The 23,166-nt window shown below is 47.0% G+C and overlaps 1 protein-coding gene across 1 annotated transcript in view; it reads left to right on the top strand.

Moving 5' to 3' along the window:
* Positions 1 to 23,166, top strand: part of LOC126412672 (4-hydroxybenzoate polyprenyltransferase, mitochondrial) — a 124,236-nt gene that overhangs the window by 40,122 nt on the left and 60,948 nt on the right. The window contains exon 3 of the mRNA XM_050082377.1: positions 18,194 to 18,341. Coding sequence (XP_049938334.1) covers positions 18,194 to 18,341 — 148 coding nt within the window. The remainder of the gene's footprint in view (positions 1 to 18,193; positions 18,342 to 23,166) is intronic.

The following is a 23,166-nucleotide window of genomic DNA, read 5'->3' as shown; positions in this document are numbered from 1 at the left end:
AATGTTTTAAGAAGTATAAACCTAAAAAACACCCCTCCCCACTCCAGAGGGTCACCGTGCTGGAACCTCATTTTTACAAATGAAGCACTGTGAATAAATATAAAGATATAGGAAAATGGTTTTGTTGAGTGTGTAAGAGTCAGGCAGCAGATACAATGGTTATATGTATATGCTATAAATACTGATTGCAGATTCAACTTTAAATAGTAGCTCTTCCTATAACTGACTACATAAGTCGGTTCCAAGTGATAGTAAGGCAACTTATGAAGCACAAAGTTCAGAAGATTCAAGTGCTGTGATGGATCTTGCCTTCAGATCCCTTAGATACATCAACAAGAGAGTTTTGAAACTTCCTGGCAGATTAAAACTGTGTTACGGGCCGAGACTCGAACCCGGGACCTTTGCCTTTTGCGGGCAAGTGCTCTACCAACTGAGCTACCCAACGACGACTCACGCCCCGTCCTCACAGCTTCACTTCCACCAGTACCTCGTCTCCTACCTTCTAAACTTTACAGAAGCACTCCTGTCAGAGCATACGTACTGAAAATTTTGGTTTGCAGGAAATTGATTTTAAAGAAAAAAACTTTTGAACTTTGTTACTTACATGGCCCTTCTTTGGCCTCTAGCAGGTCTTCCAGCTTCTTTTTCACCTTCCTGGATGTTTGTCTTGCTTTCTTGGCCATATTAGATGCAGACCTGTCTGCATCAGCTATCCTCATTTTATCGCAATGTTGCAGCCCAGTGATCATATTATCACCAGGATTAATTCCCAGATTTTTAAGTACCCAACACTTTCCGGTATTACCACAATTAAATGTAATTACAGCATCATGAACTCCTAGTTTCATTGCATGCATGTCTACAAATACAGTTTTAGGAAGGCGGTTCCAAGTTATGCTGTTGAAACATTCATTTGGGTTCTCTGTCTGCCCATGCAGAGATTTCCTTAGATGGTCAGGATGAGCCAAATCTCTGGAAATAGGTTTAATTTCTGTAATAACAGTAGCAAGAAGAGAATGCTGGTGAGAATAAGATTCTCCAGTTGCCTGAGCCCAATTGTATTTGCACCACTAATTTTCTCCAGATGGACACAATCTGTGACATGGCTCATAATCAGTAGAGGACATATGGAAGAATATGGCCCAAACATCTCTCTGCATTGCCTCCATATTTTCTTTATTTCTCCTAATTGCCTACCCATAGTATACCTGCAAGTTTTCTATTTCACTTTTAGTAAACCGACCCTGTCTGGTCAACAATTTTCCATCTTCTAATTTTTTTCCTCTCATGTCAACAGTTATTTTTCTCAGCCTTGTTCCCAAGCATTTTTGAACATGGCCTACACATTCTATTTTGCTAATAATGGCATTTCCATATGGCTTAGAGTTCACCACATTGTTGTATGCCTTACTGTCACCATCACCCAAATATTGGGTGTACTGTATGCCTCTTGTTTCTATGGAGCGATGAAATATTTCTTGTACTCCATGAACTTCCATACTACCACTTGTTCCTCTAAAATTAGCCACACAGTTGTGTTCTTTATGTTCATTGACTTTACAACATTTGCAATATTTAGACATTATCTCCACATCTAACACTTTACCGTTGTCTACACTCATGGTAGTCACTACTCCATTCAGAGTTCAAGTATGTCCTCTTTTCTGCCAACTTCCATCAAGTGTAACTGCAAAATCCGAACATCCATAATTTTCTTCCACTGCTTCCCTAGCAGCCAGTTTCATGCTTTCCTCACTGACCTCACATACAGTCAGTTTTTCAAATTTATTTAGTGGTTGACATAAGTTCATCACTGAACAAAATGTTCTCCCTGCAGCCATGGCCTTGCCAATGGATCGTAAGGCATAAACTGATCTAGTATTGTTTCATAAGAGCGACTTTCATCTGGTTTTGAAGAACTCATAAATGAAATCACAGCTGAGCATTTAGTGCAAATTAAATCCAAAGCAATTGCTAGGCCTTTTCTCCCACTGTCACTCTCACAAATTTTAACACTCTGTGACTCACCACACTGTCTACATTGTACAAATTTAGAAATTACATCTGATAATATTCTCATATTTATAATAATATTACTGCACCCCTTGTCACTTACAGTAAATCCGTTGTAACTCTCTTGAAATAGTGAGAGCTTCATTTATGATGTACTTGTTGAAGAATTACAATTAGAAACATCGTTGCCAGGCGACATAAGCTCTTGTACAGAAAGCTTTCTAAACTTGTTTCCTCCAAATTGTTGTTTCTTGAAAATGCCTTTACGTTTCATCATCTTCAATAAACACTACAAAACACACGTAAACAAGCACTGTAAACTTAAGTATAACAACTACTCGCAATCACACTTCAACAAAACTAACCGCGTGTTGTTTACAAACAGCAGAAACAAAAGAATACCGACCTTTGCATTCCAAGGATAGCCAACACACTCGGGAGTAAAAAAATTCCTAACATGCAATGTAGGGGATATAAAGATCTAAAATATATGCAGAAAAATGGGTGACAGAAAAGTGGGCGTGGCACATAAACACACATGGTAGGAAAATGCTCTTTAAATGCTCGGAAAAAAAAATTTTTTCAGCAAAATCTTGTTCAGAGTATGTAAATAAACCGTAATCTATCGAAATATCAAGAAAACTGAAAATCAGGTTTTTTTTCGACCTGAACTACTCTGTCGTCCCCTTATCCAACCTGGTACAGATTGCAAACACTCAAGCAGTGCTTAAGAATAGGTTGCAATAGTGTCCTGTATGCGGTCTCCTTTACAGATGATCCACAATTTCCTAGAATTCTCCCAATAAAATGAAGTTGACCATTTGCCTTTTGTACCACAATCCTCATATGCTCATTCCGTTTCATTTTGCTTTGCAACATTAGGCCTAAATATTTAAACGATATGACTGTCAGGCAGGACATGTAATGAATGTGACATTTGAAACTTCAGTTTTCATTTTACTATCATCCGCTGCCACACCAGACTGGTCAACAAGTTACTGGATCAAAGCCTTAGACCCACTTGAAGGTTTTTAGTAGGACCAGAATTTTCTCAGGTTCTCAGCCAGATCTTTTGCTAAGGTATGACACTGGTAGTTCTTGTATGCTTCATGCATAGATCTTTCCACAGATGCACGAATCTGTGCTAACCTTTACTTGTCATCATTTGCACCTTCTCTTTTGAACCATGAGTGCAACAGCCTCTGCTTCCTCATTGTTTTCTGAATCTCCTTATTAAACCATGGTGGATCTTTCCTGTCCTTAATCCACTTACTAGGCACATAACTCTCGACACAAAAGTTTACAATCTGCTTAAATTGTGCCCTTAATTTCTGTATGTCCGAACTAAGTAATGTCAGTTCACTGTCTAAGTGAGATGCTAACAACTGATGATCTGCTCTTTCTAGCAGAAACAATCTCCTACCCTTCTTAACTGCTTTATTAACTTTTGTAACTATAGTTGCTGCATGACATCAAGACTGCTAATCCCTGTTTCTATATGAGTTGTCGATAAGGTCTGGCTTGTTTGTTTCAAATTACTTTGCCCAACTGCCTGTCTGTACTCCCTGTAATGAATCCATATACATCCCAGTCTATACTCAGTAGGTTAGCCATCTCCAACCAGTATTGCATGATATGGGTATTTAAATGCTACTGACCGTAGACTTTCTTTGAATGACTCTAGAACTCTCACGGCAGAATCGGGTGGCCACAAAAACATCAAGCAATTAACTTGGTTTCAGATACAAACTTATTATGATTAGGCTACAGAACAGACAACAGGTGTTATAGTTGAATTCTTTTATCTTGGCGGCTCGCGCATGCCCGCCCAGATGCGGGAGATTGCTGCGTTGCCAGTTGCACACGACGCACGCGCCAAGAGAAGCAGCGCCATAGTATAGCATAGTTTGCAAACTTACGTTTAGGGTGGAGCGCGCAGTACATGAAGTAAAGCCACCACGGCCGCATTAACCCTTTCGCTGCTACAAAGACGTGCTCCCTGCATTCCGCGCTGTGCGCGATTTTGTCACTGCACTGCTCGCCTGTGCAGACACATGGTGTTCCGACTGCTTTGACACTCTTATCATTCGATTCCACAAAAACTATTTGGCCCAAAAATTACATTTTTACACATCTTCTTGACTGATACCTTTCCCCCATAAATGACTTAATTTTGTTTCGATGTTCAACGCAGTTATTATGCAGCATTAAATATAGTTAACCACTGCACGAAATTTTGAAGAGTTTGCAGAGGTAAAAGTTCATAGAGTATACTTTCCGTATGGTCGATTTTAGTTGCCACAATGTTGAGAATGAAATGTGGACAAGATACCTAAATTTCATATAAAATTTACTGTATAACAATATCTCATTTAATTTACGTACCACAAAGGTGTCGTATGTAATATTGAGAAATATTCCATCTTTCGCGACTGTAACAAAAGATTTATTTACACGGGGCACGTTTGGCTTTATTTTAAAGCAGTGGGAACACCATGTGTGTGCACAGGCGAGCAGTGCAGTGATGACAAAATCGCGCACAACGCGGAATGCGGGGAGCACGTGTCTGCAGCAGCGAAAGGGTTAATGAAGAGACAAAGCACTAGAAATTTCGAAAAATTGCATTCAAACGAATGAAATTCGTTTCGTATGGCACTTCAGTATTGTTTTTAAATAAAGAAAATAATATGCACCTCAAAGGGATTGAACTCGTAACCTTCCACACATAAGTCCAACACCTTCACCGTTACGCTAACGCAGCTGGTCTGTGCTAATTTCTCCTTGAGATGTATAACGTGTCACGCAAAATACTGACAAACACCGTTGGTATGACTATGAATATTCACGCTTCGTCGAAGTGCAATAGGAAATAAACAATTACCGCTGTTCTTTATTGCGAAAAAGCAATTCGTGAGATTGATACAAACACCTTTCCTTGCTATCGCCTGAATTAGGAGTGTTATTGCTTGTTTTGTTTAATTAATTAATAGAATATGAAGCAGTTGGTATAAAGAACGATTTTTCCAAACTTTCTATAAAAGAAAGTCTGCTCTCAAGACATTGCTTTTGTTCTGTTACTTTATTTATGACTGAACGTTTCTAAAACTGAAGACACTCGTCCGTGCTCTGCACTGCAGTCGAGATCTGGCAACGTCGTTCTCTGTTCATTGGCTGACTGTGTTTTGTGACGTCAGATGCGCAGAACGAACCTAAACTCGGCCGCCAACATAAATGACGCGCACTTTAGTACTGCATAGCAGATGCAGTTACACAATGAGACAAAGGATGATACAGTACTAAGTTTAAAATAGCAAAACCTAGAATCATATTAAAGCTGGAATATGATAGGGTATATAGAATAGAGTATGATAGTATATATAGAGTAATTCCTCAGGCCAGAGCTGCAAAATAATAAGTCATGTTGCCAAAGAGATCTGAATTCATTTGAGAATCCGAACGTATTAAAAAAAAGAAGTGAACTCGCCATGAGGTAGCATTCGAGGTCACATAAAGAGAGCAGTTGCGATGACAGCTTACCATGTAACAAAGTGTGTTGTCTCACTGCAGGAATGTGAAGTAGTCAGGTTCACCAATTGTGAACAATTGCCCCTATATGCTATCAACGTTTCTACCTTCTGCACAAGGTATGAGCAAGCAAACATTACTCTGACACAATGTGCAGAGTGTCAAGAGTATATTGCGTGGATGTTGGAATCGTCCTGCCACAACCCTAGGTACAGAGAGAAACTGGCAAACTGAGTTAGAAGAAAAAGAGGAGAAGGAGAAGGAGAAGAAGAACTGTTTGAATTTTTGTCATAATTGAACAACTGTCACTATCTTGAGCAAGTAATCAAATCCTCTTAAAAGGGTCATTTTCAGATTTATATACAGATGTAATGTTTCTCAGTATGTCAGGATTCTGTGTACAGTCTATAAAATTCTCTAAATTTTTAACCAGGGTAAAATTGCATTTAATTTTGGGAACTTCAAAATAAAATTGTTGATGTAATAACAAGTTCACCAGTAAGTCAGTTGTTAAAATATATCTGGAAGCTGCAGTGATATGTATTGATTTTTAAATATGTGTGGCATTTCTTTCTTTGTTTATGGTATGTTTTGAATGAACAAATGCATGTCATAGTGCACGAAGAGCCTTGGCAAGGTTTTGATGTTGCACTAGTAACTTCGAAAAAGATTGCTGCTTCCCGAGTCACATATTAAATAACGGCTCTTTATCTCATGTTCCTGGTTTAATATTTACTGGATTACAGAAGTAATTTTTAAAGGAAAATGTGTAACAGCATTAGTCTGTGTATGAATGTTGCTATTTGCCATGTGGCTAACAAGAATTTTCAGTCTTTAAACCTAGATAATTTGTAGAAGAAATGGCTAATAAGCTATGTTTCTAATTTTATTTGAAATGATTTAGATTCTCAATTTCTTGCTGTACATCAGGTGAGAACTTGTTGAAGACATTTTTATCAGACTACCATAATTCTACTCTGAATGCTGGACAAGGAGGCAGTCCACTTGAAAATAATTTGTCCCCCCCCTCCCCTGCGGGTTCGGGGGTAAGAATAGGCCCGCGGTATTCCTCCCTGTCATAAGAGGCTACTAAAAGGAGTCTCAAACTTTTCGGCCTTCTGTGATGGTCCCCTGTTGGGTTTGACCTCCATCTCTCAAAATTTTCCGAAGAGCGAGCCGATTGGGGAAGGGCGCCTTACTTGGTGCATTGTGTCCATCTTGTGATCACCCCCCCCCCCCTCCCCCCCTTGCGGGTCCGGGGGTTAGAATAGGCCCCAGGTATTCCTGCCTGTCGTAAGAGGCGACTAAAAGGAGTCCATCCCCCTCAAGGGGGTAGTTAGCGCCTGCGTCCGGAGACGGACCGTCCCACGACCTATATTTGTGGTCTTTTTGGTTTTTCACTTCTCGTTTCTTCCTTCTTTGGTTGGTTCCTTTCTTTGTTCTTCTCCATCTCACTGTCTTCCTTGCCTTCTTCTCCTTGCCTTCTTCTCCTTGCCTTCTTCTCCTTGCCTTCTCTGGTCTCCGCTTCGGCGTTTGAGTCAGTCTGTCCTCTCTCTCTTCCTTTTCCTCTTCTTCCTTCCTCCCTGTGCGCGCCTGAAGGCCGACCCACGCGTTCGCACGCGTAGCCGGTGACGGGGTAACGCGTAATTCCCCGCCCTGGGTAGACAAGTAAGGCACGCACGTACCCCCTGGTAAACGCCAGGCCCAGGGAGGGGTGATTGCCTGAGCTGATACCTTCTGACCATGCCGATTGGTCCCTCCGTCTGTTTCTCGGGAGGTGTAAACATTCACCTAAGGCGGGAGTGCCCTCTGAGAGGGTCCCCATAAGGAAGGAGCGCGCCATCGGAGACGCTGGCAATCATGGGGGATTCCTCCGCAATGGATTTCTCTTCTTCTCTCTCGACTTCTGCCCACAAACGGAAACATGACCAGCCCCCAGTGACAAAAGTACTACCGCCTACCCCATAGTTCCTCGTCATTTCTCGATCTGAGGACGGAAAGGATTTTTCCTCTGTCAACCCTTCTGTTATCCAGAAGGGCGTAGACGCCATAGCCAGTACTGTTAAGTCTTGTACGAGGTTGCGTAATGGTACCTTGTTACTAGAAACTGAGAGCGCCTTTCAGGCACAGAAACTGCTTCGAGCCACACTCCTGTACACGTTCCCTGTCCGGGTGGAGGCTCACCAAACTTTGAATTCGTCTCGTGGTGTGGTCTATACTAGATCCCTCGACGGATTGACTGACGGGGAGATTCAGTCTTTCCTCGCTGAGCAGGGCGTGACGGCTGTCCATAGGGTCATGAAAAAGGTCAACAATGACCTTGTACCGACCCGGACACTTTTCTTGACCTTTGATAGTGTTAAGCTGCCATCGCGCATCAAAGCGGGCTACGAGGTTATTTCTGTTCGCCCCTATGTCCCGACACCTACGCGCTGCTACCAGTGTCAGCGTTTCAATCACACTCGACAGTCTTGTTCCAATGCGGCTAAATGTGTCACTTGTGGCAGGGATGCCCATGAGGGTGACTGTCCACCTCCATCTCCTCGTTGTGTGAACTGTCAGGGTGACCATGCAGCACCCTCCCACGACTGTCCCGTCTATAAGGAAGAACGCTGTATCCAAGCAATTCGGGTCAAAGAGAAAGTGTCCACCTCGGCTGCTCGCAAGCTGTTGGCTAGTAGGAAGCCCACGCTGCTCCCAGCGGAGAAATACAGTACTGTCCTCGCCTCTCCTCGGACTACCAGGGAGGTGGCAACCCAGACATGCGATCTGACCTTCAGCACCACGGTCCTCCATTCGGCCAGTGCTAAGATCGCGCAGTCGACGTCTCCTCTTCCTCCCATCACCCCACAGACGCCAGCCCTTTCATCAGCTTCTGCTAAGACGAAGACCCAGAAATCAGATGCACGGGCCTTCAAGAAGGAACCGTCCTGTGCAGACTTCCTACGTACCTCGACCTCCCAGCCATCGACCGGTACTTCCACCAAACGACCTTCCAAGAAGGCTCATAGGAAGCACAGTTCTCCTTCTCCGCCACGGCGCATTTCTTCTCCTGCGCCACCCAGCGGTTGCTGCCCCAGGCCGTTGTCCGTTTCGCCTGGCCGCACCGCTGGTAGCCGAACATCTGGCCGTTCACCGGCGGAGGAAGCTCCCCCTCCCGGCCATCTTACCAAGATGGCCACTGAACCTATAGAACCAATGGACGATGACTGTCCGCCTACTGATAGCGGCGGCAGTGCTCGCTCGAAGCCAGGCCCTCAGCGGCCTTCGAAGTGACCCCTTCTTTCATCTTCCTTTTCTTCTTACGATGGCACTTATTCACTGGAATATTCGCAGCATTCGCTCCAACCGAGAGGACTTACAGTTGCTGCTCCGCTTGCACAGTCCGCTCGTCGTAGCCCTCCAGGAAATGAAGCTACGCCCATGCGATCAAATTGCCTTGGCACACTACACCTCTGTGCGTTTTGACCTACCCCCTGTGGTAGGTATTCCGGCTCATGGAGGGGTTATGTTGCTGGTCCGGGATGATATTTACTACGATCCCATCATGTTGCACACTGGTCTGCAGGCAGTTGCCATCCGAATTACTCTCCCCACTTTTACATTTTCCATTTGTACCGTTTACACTCCATCGTCGTCTGCCATTACCAGGGCAGACATGATGCAAATTATTGCTCAGCTACCTGTACCATTATTGTTAACTGGGGACTTCAATGCCCACCATCCCCTTTGGGGCTCTCCAGCATCCTGCCCGAGGGGCTCCCTGTTAGCAGACCTTTTCAACCAGCTCAATCTTGTCTGCCTCAATACTGGCGCCCCTACTTTTCTTTCGGACACATCTCACACCTATTCCCATTTAGACCTCTCTATATGTACTACCCAAATTGCACGCCGGTTTGAGTGGTATGCACTTTCTGATACATATTCGAGCGACCACTTCCCGTGTGTTATCCATCTCCTGCAGCATACCCCCTCTCCGTGCTCATCTAGTTGGACCATCTCCAAAGCAGACTGGGGGCTCTTCTCTTCCAGGGCGACCTTTCAGGATCAAACCTTCACAAGCTGCGATCGTCAGGTCGCACACCTCACGGAAGTCATTCTCACTGCTGCTGAATATTCCATCCCTCACCCTACTTCTTCTCCACGTCGCGTACTGGTCCCCTGGTGGACCGCAGTGTGTAGAGACGCTTTACGTGCTCGTCGACGTGCTTTACGCACCTTTAAACGCCACCCTACAGTGGCAAATTGTATCAATTATGAACGATTACGTGCACAGTGTCGTCGTATTATTAAAGAAAGCAAGAAAGCCAGCTGGGCTGCTTTCACAAGCACCTTCAACAGTTTTACTCCTTCTTCTGTTGTCTGGGGTAGCCTGCGCCGGCTATCTGGCACTAAGGTCCACCCACCAGTTTCTGGCTTGACGGTCGCGAATGACGTCCTTGTGGCCCCAGAGGATGTCTCCAATGCCTTCGGCCACTTTTTCGCAGAGGTTTCGAGCTCCGCTCATTACCACCCTGCCTTCCTCCCCCGCAAACAGGCAGAGGCGGCTAGGCCACCTAACTTCCGCTCCTCGAATCGTGAAAGTTATAATGCCCCATTCACCATCCGGGAACTCGAAAACGCACTTGGCCGGTCACAGTCCTCCGCTCCAGGGCCTGATTCTATTCATATTCAGATGCTGAAGAACCTTTCTTCTGCGGGTAAAGGTTTTCTTCTTCGTACTTACAATCGCATCTGGATTGAGGGACATGTTCCCGCATGCTGGCGCAAGTCTATTGTTGTCCCGATCCCTAAGCCAGGGAAGGACAAGCACTTGCCTTCCATTTATCGACCCATCTCGCTTACCAGCTGTGTCTGTAAAGTGATGGAGCGAATGGTTAACTCTCGTTTGGTTTGGCTGCTCGAGTCTTGACGCCTACTTACCAATGTACAATGTGGATTTCGTAGGCGGCGCTCTGCTCTGTTGACCATCTGGTTACCTTGTCGACCTTCATTATGAATAACTTCTTGCGGAAGCGCCCGACCGCGGCTGTGTTCTTTGATTTGGAGAAGGCTTAAGACACCTGTTGGAGGGCGGGCATTCTCCGCACCATGCATACATGGGGCCTTCGCGGTCGCCTCCCTCTTTTTATTCGTTCCTTTTTAATGGATCGACAGTTCAGGGTACATGTGGGTTCTGTCCTGTTGGACACCTTTCGCCAGGAGAATGGGGTGCCACAGGGCTCAGTTTTGAGCGTCGTTCTCTTCGCCATAGCGATCAATCCAATAATGGATTGCCTCCCAGCTGATGTATCGGGCTCCCTTTTCATGGACGATTTTACCATCTATTGCAGCGCGCAGCGTACATGTTTCCTGGACCGCTGTCTTCAGCGTTCTCTTGACCGTCTTTACTCCTGGAGTGTCGCCAATGGCTTCCGTTTTTCTGCCGAGAAGACGGTCTGTATTAACTTCTGGCGCTACAAAGAGTTTCTCCCACCGTCCTTACGACTCTGTCCCGTTGCTCTCCCATTCGTGGAGACAACAAAATTTTTAGGTCTTACATTTGACAGGAAACTTAGCTGGTCTCCACATGTGTCATATTTGGCTGCCCGTTGTACCCGTTCTCTAAATGTCCTCTGTGTTCTCAGTGGTATGTCGTGGGGAGCGGATTGAACCGTCCTACTTCGCCTATATCGGTCGATCGTCCGCTCCAAGCTGGATTATGGGAGCTTCGTATACTCCTCTGCACGCCCATCCGTCTTACGCCGCCTCAACTCCATACAACATCGGGGTTTACGACTTGCGATCGGAGCGTTTTATACTAGTCCCGTCGAGAGTCTTCATGCTGACGCTGGTGAATTGCCACTCACATACCGGCGCGATATACTGCTTTGTTGGTATGACTGTCGGCTACTGGCAATGCCCAACCACCCGTCTTGTCGTTCCTTTTTTGACGACTCTCTCAACCGTCAATACGGGTTGTATGTCTCTGCCCTGCTACCCCCTGGAGTTTGCTTTCGTCGCCTCCTTCAACACCTTAATTTTTCACTCTCTGCAACCTTTCGAGTGGGCGAGAGCCACACGCCACCTTGGCTCCAGGCTCAGGTCCGCGTTCACCTTGACCTCAGCTCGCTCCCAAAGGAGGTTACCCCCTTTCGGTCTACCACTCCCATTTTGTCGAACTTCGTTCGAAATTCATTAATATGACCTTCATTTATACAGATGGCTCATGGACCAATGACGGGGCCGGGTGTTCTTTTATTGTCGGGGCACAAAGTTTCAAATACCGGCTCCATGGCCATTGTTCGGTCTTCACAGCTGAGCTCTTTGCCCTCTACCAGGCTGTTCTTTACATCTGCCGCCACCGACATTCTGCTTATGTCATCTGCTCCGATTCCCTGAGCGCCATCCAGAGCCTCAGTGATCCGTACTCGGTTCACCCTTTCGTGCACCGGATCCAAGGCTCTCTTCAGCAGCTGGTGGACGTCGGTTCTCCGGTTAGCTTTATGTGGGTACCTGGCCATGTCGGTATCCCTGGGAACGAAGCTGCAGATGCCGCGGCCAAGGCTGCGGTCCTCCAGCCTCGGACAGCTTCTTGTTGTGTCCCTTTGTCAGATTGTAGCAGGGTCATTTGTCGGCGCATTTTATCGCTGTGGCATGCCGATTGGGCTGCACTTACGGACAACAAGCTTCGGGCCTTGAAACCTCTTCCCGCGGCTTGGGCGTCCTTCTCCCGCCCTTCTCGACGGGAGGAGGTAGTTTTGGCCCGGTTACGAATTGGACACTGCCGGTTCAGCCATCGCCATCTGCTGACGGCTGCGCCGGCGCCGTTCTGCCCATGTGGGCAATTGCTGACGGTCCGCCACATTTTAACATCCTGTCCGGATTTTAACACACTGCGTCTTGATCTTGGCCTGCCATGTACCCTAGATGCCATTTTAGCGGATGACCCATGAGCAGCTGCTCGCGTTCTTCATTTTATCAACTTGACAACCCTCTCTAAAGACATTTGATTATGCTGTTTTTTTAATCCTATGACTGTCAGTCTGTCTTTTATCGTGTTTTCCGTTTCGTTGCTGTTTTTTAAACTTGTGACTCGCAGTGCATTCCTAACGTAGTCTGGGCGCTAATGACCGTCGAAGTTGTGCGTCCTAAAACCACAAAAAAAAAAAAAAAAAAAAAAAATCTTGCCATCAGACCTTTCGCCAGCTTATTCGCTGTTGAATTGCAGTCCTGCCCGCTCTCCATCTCTTGGCCATGACTACGTTCCTGCGTGCAGATTCCACCTTGCACTGTGCAGTGCCTCTTTCTGCACTGACGGCGACCATGGACCACATGTTACCTAACATCCAGCACGGTAGCCAGTCCGTTGTGGTGAGGCCGCCATGTACCCTGTTGGTTGTAGCCCCCTGACAACACAGGGATCGCTCTACTGATGCCTGCGCCGTTAACTCCCCACGTATGCCAAGGAGTAGGTGCCTATCCTCCTGGGGTATCGGGACTCCCGGCAACGGCCATGCTGCCAGGTGGCCTTTGCTGGGGGCTGGGTGGCGGCTGTGGGGAGGGTCCTTGGTCGGAGTAGGTGGCATCAGGGCGGATGACCCGCAATGAAGCGTGGTACATCGTCTCTCGCTGGTGGCCAGCCGCCAGCAGTCTCTAAGCGTTCTCGGGCTCAATTTAACGCTCAGAAGTACGATCCGAAAACGTTCCCCTCCCTGGCCTCACCGTGGGAGGACCGTAAATCTCAGGATGGCAGTAGCAGTTATTCGCCCCGATTCTTAGTTTGTACGAGAGCTGGTGGGGAGTCTTTTCTCTCCACAAAGCCTCAGTTCTTCGTCGAGCATTTAGAAGACAAGATTGGGGAGGTGGAGGGCTTGTCCAAAATGCGCTCTGGATCGGTCCTGATACAAATGACATCCTCTGGCCAGTCACGACGGTTACTTGCTTGTGACAAGTTGGGGGATGTTGCTGTTACAATCACACCGCATAGGAGTTTAAATATGGTCCAGGGAGTTATTTACCATAAGGACCTTCTTTTGCAGTCTGATGACGAGCTGCGCGCCAACTTAGAGCACAGAGGTGTACATTTCGTCCGGCGCGTTCATCGGGGTCCGAAGGAAAATCGGATAGCTACCGGTGCCTTCATCTTGGCCTTCGAGGGTGACACGTTACCGGAAAAGGTCAAGGTGATGGTCTACCGATGTGATGTCAAGCCCTATATCCCTCCCCCGATGCGGTGCTTCAAGTGCTGGAAGTTCTTCCCGCTGCACTTCCAGCCTCACATGTTGAGATTGTGGACACCCATCTCATCCCGATACTCCATGTGCCCCGGCTCCCATCTGTATCAACTGCGGGGAGCACCATTCACCTTGCTTGCCAGACTGCAGAGTCTTCAAGAAAGAGTGCAAAATCATGGAATATAAGATCCTGGACCGACTGACTTATACTGAGGCCAAACGGAAATATGACCGATTACATCCTGTGAGAATGACATCTTCCTACGCCGCTGCTACAACACCTGTGCTCGCCCCATCAGTTTCGCGACTTCCGGCCGGATCGACGAGTGGTACAACTCCTCCTGCCCCCTTGCCAGTGGGGGGCTCTACCCACCAGGTTGCTCCTACGCCACCTACCTCAGGAGCAACACCATACCCCCCCCACCCCCCCCCCCCCACCGCCCCCCCCATCGGGGACGTCCGTCCCCGCTTCTAAGCTGGAGAAGTGTCTAACTTCTTCACCTTCTCACACTCGCAAGGGGTCCCTCCCTTCCCAGGTTTCCACCAGCGGGAAGGCTGACGACCGACAGTGGCGTAAGTGCCCGCAATCAGCTGGTCAAAGGGCTTCATTGTCTTCCTCAGTCCCGGAGACTGAATCGGTGAAGCCCTCCCAGCCAGTTAAACCCAAGGAGCAGCGTGAGAAATCCAAGAAGAAGAGCTCTAAGCCCAAGGAACTCGCGGTGGCAGCCACCCCACCGCAAGCTTCCAGCTCTGCGTCTGAGGACGAGGTGGAGATTCTGGCATCCGCTGACGACCTCGATCTCGCCGGTCCCTCAGACGCCATGGATAGCATTTGCACGGGTGCTCCATTGGAGGCAGCAGGTGACCCTGCGGCGTAATCTGCCTTCCCAGTCCCATCACGCCTTTCTCGGACATGGACAATATCCTCCTCCAGTGGAACTGCAGCGGTTTCTTCCATCACCTAGCTCAGCTCCGACAACTTATCAGCCTTCACCCTTTCTTCTGCATTGCTCTTCAGGATCTTGGTTTCCAGCAATGCGAACCCCCGCCCTCCGTGGCTATCGGGGTTATTATAAGAACCGAGCAGCTTATGAAAGGGTGTCTGGTTGTGTCTGCATCTATGTCCTTAACTCTCTTCACAGCGAGTCTGTCCCTCTACACACAGCTTTAGAGGCTGTCGCTGTTAGGGTGTGGACGCCACAGGCTATTACCGTCTGCAGTCTTTACCTTCCACCAGATGGTGATGTCGCGCAGCATGAGCTGGCTGCGCTGCTAGCCCAATTGCCGTCACCTTTCTTGTTACTGGGCGACTTCAGCGCCCGTAACCCACTGTGGGGTGGGTCAGTGGCAACAGGTCGAGGCACCACCATTGAGCATTTATTGACACAGCTCGATCTTTCACTTTTAAATGATGGTTCCTTCACACACTTCAGCGTAGCGCATGGCACGTACTCCGCCATCGACCTTTCGATCTGTAGCCCTCGCCTCTTACCGTCTATCCAATGGAGTGTGCATGATGACTTGTGTGGCAGTGACCACTTTCCGATCCTTCTGTCACTGCCACAACGTCACTCTTCTGGGCGCCCCAGCAGATGGGCTATGAATAAGGCTGACTGGGACTTGTTCTCCTCCATTGCCGCTATTGAGCCTCTCTAATGACGACATTGATGCGGTGGTTCACTCAGTCACCACCAGCATTGTTACTGCCGCAGAATCTGCCATTCCCAGTTCTTCTGGGTCCCCTCGGCGGCAGACTGTGCCTTGGTGGTCGCCTGAGATTGCTGAGGCGATTAAAGATCGCCGGCGGGCGCTACAGCATCACAAGCTACATCCCTGCATTGAACACCTCATCACCTTCAAATGGCTGCGTGCGCGGGCCTGCCGCCTTATTCGCCAAAGCAAGCAGGAGTGCTGGGAGCAGTATGTGTCCACCATTGGCCTCCATGTCTCTCCATCGCAGGTCTGGTCCAAGATCCGACGCCTCTATGGCTATTGGACTCCTGTCAGCATTCCTGCGCTCTCACTGAATGGAGCAGTTTGTACAGACTCCGACGAAATTGCCAACAGCTTGGCAGAGCATTTTGCTCTTGGCTCTGCTTCTTCCAGTTACCCACTGGCCTTCCGCTCCATTAAAGAGCGGATGGAACGTCGGAGCCTTTCTTTTCGCACCCACCATTCTGAATCCTATAACGCTCCATTCAGTGAATGGGAATTTCACAGTGCCCTTGCCGCTTGCCCTGATACCGCTCCTGGGCCAGATCGCATTCACTGTCAGATGCTGAAACACCTTTCAGTGGACTGCAGGCGACACCACCTCGACGTTTACAACTGTCTCTGGGTCGAGGGTGAGTTTCTGTTGCAATGGCGGGAAAGCATTGTCATCCCCGTTTTGAAACCGGGCCAGAGCCCTTTGGAAGTGGGCAGCTACCGTCCCATTAGCCTCACCAACGTTCTTTGCAAGTTGCTTGAACGGATGGTGAGCCGGCAGTTGAACTGGGTACTGGAGTCACGGGGCCTTCTGGCTCTGTCTCAGGGTGGGTTCCGTAAAGGCCGCTCCGCCGCCGACAATCTGGTGAGCCAGGAGTCGGCCATCTGTACTGCCTTTGCCCGCCGTCAGCACCTGGTCGCTGTCTTTTTCGACATGCGGAAGGCGTACGATATGACATGGCGTCATCACATACTTTCTACACTTCATGGATGGGGTCTTCGGGGCCCTCTGCTGATCTTTATCCGCAATTTTCTGTCGTATCGTACCTTTCGCGTGCAAGTCGCGATCACCCATAGTTCCTCCCGAGTCCAAGAGAACGGGGTACCGCAAGGATCTGTCCTCAGTGTCTGCCTTCAGCTAGAATTGGCACAGGGCCCGAAGGACTCAGTCCCTCCGGAGGCTTTCCGCTGCCGCTTTCTTTCCATCCTCGCAACGTATCAGGGCTTTGGCATTGTTTACACTGACAGTTCGATTGTTGCTGGTCGTGTCGGTTATGCGCTAACTATAGGGGACCATTCCGAACAACGTTCCTTGCCGGCTGGCTGCAGCGTTTACACTGCTGAGCTAGTCGCCATCTTTCATGCCCTAGAGTATATCTGCTCCTGCTCAGGTGAGTCCTTCGTTATCTGTAGCGATTCCCTGAGCGGTTTACGAGCTCTCGACCAGTGTTTCCCTCGTTCCCGTCTGGTGATGGCTATCCAGGAGTCCCTGCATACTCTTGCCTGTTGCGGCCGCTCTCTGGTCTTCGTGTGGACCCCAGGCCATATTGGGATACCCGGCAATGAGAATGTTGACTGCCTGGCGAAAGAGGCCACCAATACACCATCTCTGGACATTGGCCTCCCGGAGACAGATTTGCGAGCGTTCCTATGCAGCAAAATTCTAGACCTTTGGGACACTGACTGGCACGCCCTGCCTTCACGAAACAAACTTCGGGCCGTCAAGGAGCCTACCGGTGTGTGGCGCTCCTCCTTGCGGGTCTCTCGCAAGGAGTCTGTTGTCCTCTGCCGGCTTCGCATTGGGCACACATGGATGACGCACAGCCACCTATTGCGACGTGAGGCCCCACCTTTATGTTGCTGCGGCTCCGTTTTGACATTGGTCCACATTTTATTGGACTGTCCACTTTTAGCTGTGCTCGGGCAGTTGTTCGCACTGCCTGACACGCTCCCTGCCTTTTAACAGATGACTCTGCTATGGCTGACTTAGTTTTATGTTTTATTCGGGCAGGGGTTTTTTATCATTTAATTTGAGTGTTTCTGTTTTATTTTATTGTTTTGTGTTGATTCTGGCCTTTGTCCTACAATTTTACACTGATTTTTTAATGTTTCTAAGTGGTTGGCTTTTCCATTTTTATTTCTATGGTCGGCCAACCACCGTCACAATCTGTGTGATTTTAGTTCGTTTTGTCTTGTCTTTGTCTAAGTTTCTCTTGTTCTGCATTGTCTGTGATCTATTCTGTTAATCATTTTTATTCTCCGTGGGTGTTCTTAGTATTTGGAAAAAGGGACCGATGACCGTAGCAGTCTGGTCCCTTTAATCCCACAAACCAACCAACCAATAATTTGTCATGTATTTTGATTATACAAATCACACTTGAACTAAAACTGATTTTTCATAACCAGCAACAAATACCTTTAAGGAGTAAGTGCAAGCAACGCAACATTCTTAAGAGACCTCAGAAGGGTGTTGGTTATGTGCTTTACATGATATTGTTCCTGTTTGCATGTACTGAATAGATACTTTCCTTTACCTCAGATGTGCTGCCCCATACTTTAGATGCACTGCTGCAAATAAACTGTAGTGACAATTTTGGGATCTTTACTATTGTGGTCATTGGGTTCTAAATGCATGACTGCTTTGTTTGTTTAAAATATACAGCAACTTTTGATAATGTTAACTTTGTTGATACAGGTACTTTTATAAGAGCATTTATTGCAAAAATGTCCAGGTGACTCGAACGAAAACTCGTCCATTGGTGACTGGCGCTCTGTCTCAGTTTGATGCTCTTGTCTTTCTGGGAGGCCAACTGGCACTGGCTTTACTCGTGCTTCTGCAGCTCAACACATACAGCATTGTTCTGGGTGCCTCATCTTTGGGTATGCTGAGTTTTATTTTCACGTTATATTTTTATCTTGCTGTGTTTACATTTCAAATAAACCTAATATTTTTCCTCTTCGTTTTCATTTATGTTAATACTGTTGAAAATATTATTTCCTTAGTTTTGTCCTTCGAAGGTGTGAGAAGTCAGCACAGAAAAAAATGAAGTGGCCATAAAACAGTCCTTTATGAACAATTAAGGCTGTCAACAAATTAAAATATGTAAAATTTTCCTTTTTTTCCCACTACATCAACCTGAAATACCCATAATTTACTTCTTCAGTAGCCATTAGAAAAATTTTTGGCTAAAAGGTGTCAAATACCTGGAAAACAGTGCATTACTCTTTTGATATACTCATACAGAAATTAGGTGTAATTTGTAGTAAGTTCACTCACTTTCAGTTTGGCTGGTTATAGAATTTTCGAACATGTATTATGTTTGAGTATAATAACTTTTCTGGAGACTAGAAATATACTCTGTAGGAATCAGCATGGGTTTCGAAAAAGACGATCGTGCGAAACCCAGCTTGCCCTATTCGTCCACGAGACTCAGAGGGCCATAGACACGGGTTCACAGGTAGATGCCGTGTTTCTTGACTTTCGCAAGGTGTTTGATACAGTTCCCCACAGTCGTTTAATGAACAAAGTAAGAGCATATGGACTATCAGACCAATTGTGTGGTTGGATTGAAGAGTTCCTAGATAACAGAATGTAGCATGTCATTCTCAATGGAGAGAAGTCTTCCGAAGTAAGAAATTTCAGGTGTGCTGCGGGGGTGTGTCGTAGGACCATTGCTATTCACAATATATATATAAATGATCTTGTGGATAACATCGGAAGTTTACTGAGGCCTCTTGCGGGTGATTCTGTAGTATATCGAGAGGTTGTAGCAATGGAAAATTGTACTGAAATGCAGGATGATCTGCAACAAATTGATGCATGGTGCAGGGAATGGCAATTGAATCTCAATGTAGACAAGTGTAATGTGTTGCGAATACATAGAAAGAAAGATCCTTTATAATTTAGCTACAATATAGCAGGTCAGCAACTGGAAGCAGTTAATTCCATAAATTATCTGGGTGTAGGCATTAGGAGTGATTTAAAATGGAATGACCATATAAAATTAATCATCGGTAAAGCAGATTCCAGACTGAGATTCATTGGAAGAATCCTAAGGAAATGCAATCCGAAACCAAAGGAAGTAGGTTACAGTACACTTGTTCACCCACTGCTTAAATACTGCTCACAAGTGTGGGATCCGTACCAGATAGGGTTGATAGAAGAGGTAGAGAAGATCCAATGGAGAGCAGCGCGCTTCGTTACAGGATCATTTAGTAATCGCGGAAGCGTTACGGAGATGATAGATAAACTCTAGTGTAAGAGAGATGCTCAGTAGCTCAGTACAGGCTTCTGTTGAAGTTTCGAGAACGTATCTTCACCGAGGAGTCAAGCAATGAGGATAAAATCAGAGAGATTAGAGCCCACACGGAGGCATACCGACAGTGTTTCTTTCCATGAACAATATGAGACTGGAATAGTAGGGAGAACCGATAGAGGTACTCAAGGTACCCACCGCCACACACCGTCAGGTGGCTTGCAGAGTGTGGATGTAAATGTAGATGTAGATATTGTTATAAAAGTTTTATTGACATAAATTTTTTCACACCTTTTAAATTTAATGGACTGCTGCACTAAAATATGCATGAAAACAGTACTTACTTACTGTACTCCAACTGTATGATGCTTCAGAATATGAAATAGAAATTAAAGGTGTACATGCCCCAGGACAACCAGGGAAATCTGAGAAAAACCCAGGAATTTTTTCATGTTGGAGAAAACTGGAAAAGCCTGTGAATTTTTTAGAATTCCTGGAATTTTTCATTGTTCTAGTTTTCTGTTAAATTTTTAAAATTTTGGCTGGTAAGAACTGATACTCTAACAAAGAATTTTACTATATCTGCTGCTGCAGAATAATACTGCAGCAATAAAACATAAACAAGAGAAAAAAACAAAATAAAACTTAGTCCAACAGAAATGAACAAAAGAAAGAAAGAAAGGGAAAAAACCACACAGTGCTCACCCAAGCATCTGCCAAGAGCAAAATGTGTCATAGGCTTTACAACGAAGACTATGCAATACTTCTTAATATCAAACTGCTTCCGATGAGCGTGACATCACAACTGTTTACGTTAGCTTCATTTGAACAGTTGCCAGTGAGCTTGCGCATGTGCAGTTGAGTTGTGTGTGAGTAGTACTTTCGCCTGTATTTGGCTACTTAGTGGGGCTGGTAGCTGTATCAACAGTAGCAACAAGCAGCCCGACTCTACCCGTAAAATGCTTCTGGCCCACCCAAGCTGTCAAATTTGCACATGCTCCTCCTGCGGGTCTGGGTGTTAGAATAGGTGTGAGGTATTCCTGCCTGTTGTAAGAGGCGACTAAAAGGAGTCTCACACGTGTCGGCCATTATATGATGGTCCCCTGTGGGGTTTGACATCCATTTTTCAATATTTCCCCGAAGAGCGAGCCAATTGAGGAAGGGCGCCTTACATGGTGCATCGTGTCCGTAATGTGCTGATCCATTGTCTACGTGGATCTGAACTTCTGCTAGTTTTCAAAGTATTGGGCGAGGTCACTGTCCTGGGTGCGTATTTTCCCATCAGCTGTGCAGTATCGTTTTCTACGCTGACAATGATAATGGACTAGTTTGCTTGGTTGCACCTGATATCCAGCACGGTAGCCAGTCCATTGCAGTGGGGCCACCATGTACCCTGTTGGTTGTAGCCCCATGACCACATAGGAATTGCTCTGCTGAAGCCTGTGCCATTAACTCCCCATGTATACCATGGAGTAGATGCCCATCCCCCTGGGGCATTGAGACTCCCAGCAATGACCGTCCTGCCAGGTGGCCTTCGCTGCGACTGGGTGGCGTGCGTGAGGGAGGGACCCTGGTTGCAGTGGGTGGCATCAGGGTGGATGACACGCGATGAAAGGTAGATCATCTCTTGTTGGTGGTCAAACACCAGCAGTCTCTAGGCATTCACAGGCTCAATTCAGTACACAGAAATATGACCCCAAATTATTCCTCTCCCTGGCCACACCATGGGAGGAACGTCAGGCTAGATGGTGGTGGCTCTTATTCGCCCCGGTACCTTGTATGTTTGTGAGCTGATGGGGAATCTTTCATGACAATGAAACCTCAGATTTTTGTTGAGCATTTAGAGGACAAGTTCGGGGAGGTGGAGGGTTTGCCCAAAATGAGATCTGGGTGAGTCTTGATCAAAACAGCATCCTCTGCCCAGTCACAGGTGTTACTCATTTGTGACAAGCTGGGAGATGTTTCTGTAACCATCATGCCCCATAAGAGCTTAAATGTGGTCCAGGGTATCATATTCCACAAGGACTTTCTTTTACAGTCCGCCAATGAGCTGCGCGGCAATTTAGAATAATGAGGTGCACATTTCATTCGGCGTGTCCACCGTGATCCGAGGGATAATCAGGTTGCCACCAGTGCCTTCATCTTGGTATTAGAGTGTGATACATTACCCGAGAAGGTCAAGGTGATGGTCTACCATTGTGATGTAAAATCCTATATCCCTCCCCCAATTAGGTGCTTTAAATGTTGGAAGTTCAGTTATATGTCTTCCCGTTATACTTCCAGTGTCACATGTCGAGATTGCAGACACCCATCACGTCCCAATACTCCATGCCCCACCTCCCATCTGTGTCAACTGTGGAGAGCACCATTCGTCTTGCTTGCCAGACTGCAGGTTTCTCCAGAAAGAAAGGAAAGTCCTGGAGTACAAGACCCTGAACCGACTGACCTACACTAAGGCCAAGAGGAAATTTGAACACCTACATCCTGTACGCATGACATCGTCTCACGCTGCTGCCAGTCACCTCTGAGTGAGAAGACTACACCTGCCCTCTTGATGGTGGTGGGCCATTTCCGTCCATGTTGCTCCTGCACCACCTACTTCAAGAACAACCCCCCCCCTCCCCCCTCCCCCAGCCATCGGGGACGTCTGTCACCCTCTTCTAAGTTGGAGAAGCGTACAACTTCTTTGGCTGCTCTCGCTAGGAAGGGGTCTCTTAGGTCACTCCCTTCCCAGGTTTCTGCTAGCATGAAAGATGACACCCGCCAGTGGCAGAAGAACCCAAAAGCAGCTGGTCGCAGGGCTTCACGCTCATCCTCAGTCCTGGAGACAGACTCAGTGAAGTCCTCCCAGCGAGGGAAACCCAAGGAACAGCGAGAGAAATCCAAAAAGGTCCTCAAGACCAAGGGAATTCGGGTGGCACCCACACCACTGTTACCTCCAATATCTGCATCTGTGGATGAGGTGGAGATTCTGGCATCTGCTGAGGACCTAGATCTTGCCGGACCCTCAGACAAAATGGATATAGACTGCTCAGGCAAAAAGTCGGCGGCAGCAAGTGACCGTGAGGCATTAACTTCCTCATTGAATGTTCCATGCCTTTCCCGTCTCACAATGATGCCATCCTACAGTGGAATTGCAGCAGTTTTTCCCACCGCCTGGTTGAGCTACAGCAACTGTTAAGCTTTGTACCTGTTTCTGCTTTGCCCTCCAGGAGGAAATGTGGCTCCCAGCAATACAGACCCCTGCCCGCTGTGGCTATAAGGGATACTACAGGAACCGTAGTGAGTGTCAGGTGGAGTTTGTGTTTATGTTCTAAACTCAGTCTGTAGTGAACCTGTGCCCCTGCAAACTCCTCTTGAAGCTGTGGCTGTCAGAATAAGGACGATACAGGAAATACACATCTGCAATGTATATCTTCCTCCAGATGGTGTAGTATCCCTGAGTGTAT

The sequence above is a fragment of the Schistocerca serialis genome, chromosome 7 (assembly GCF_023864345.2).
Source record: "Schistocerca serialis cubense isolate TAMUIC-IGC-003099 chromosome 7, iqSchSeri2.2, whole genome shotgun sequence".
Classification (NCBI taxonomy): domain Eukaryota; kingdom Metazoa; phylum Arthropoda; class Insecta; order Orthoptera; family Acrididae; genus Schistocerca; species Schistocerca serialis.
The sequence above is the reverse complement of the archived record's forward strand: the minus strand, read 5'-3'. Positions and strand labels throughout refer to the sequence as shown.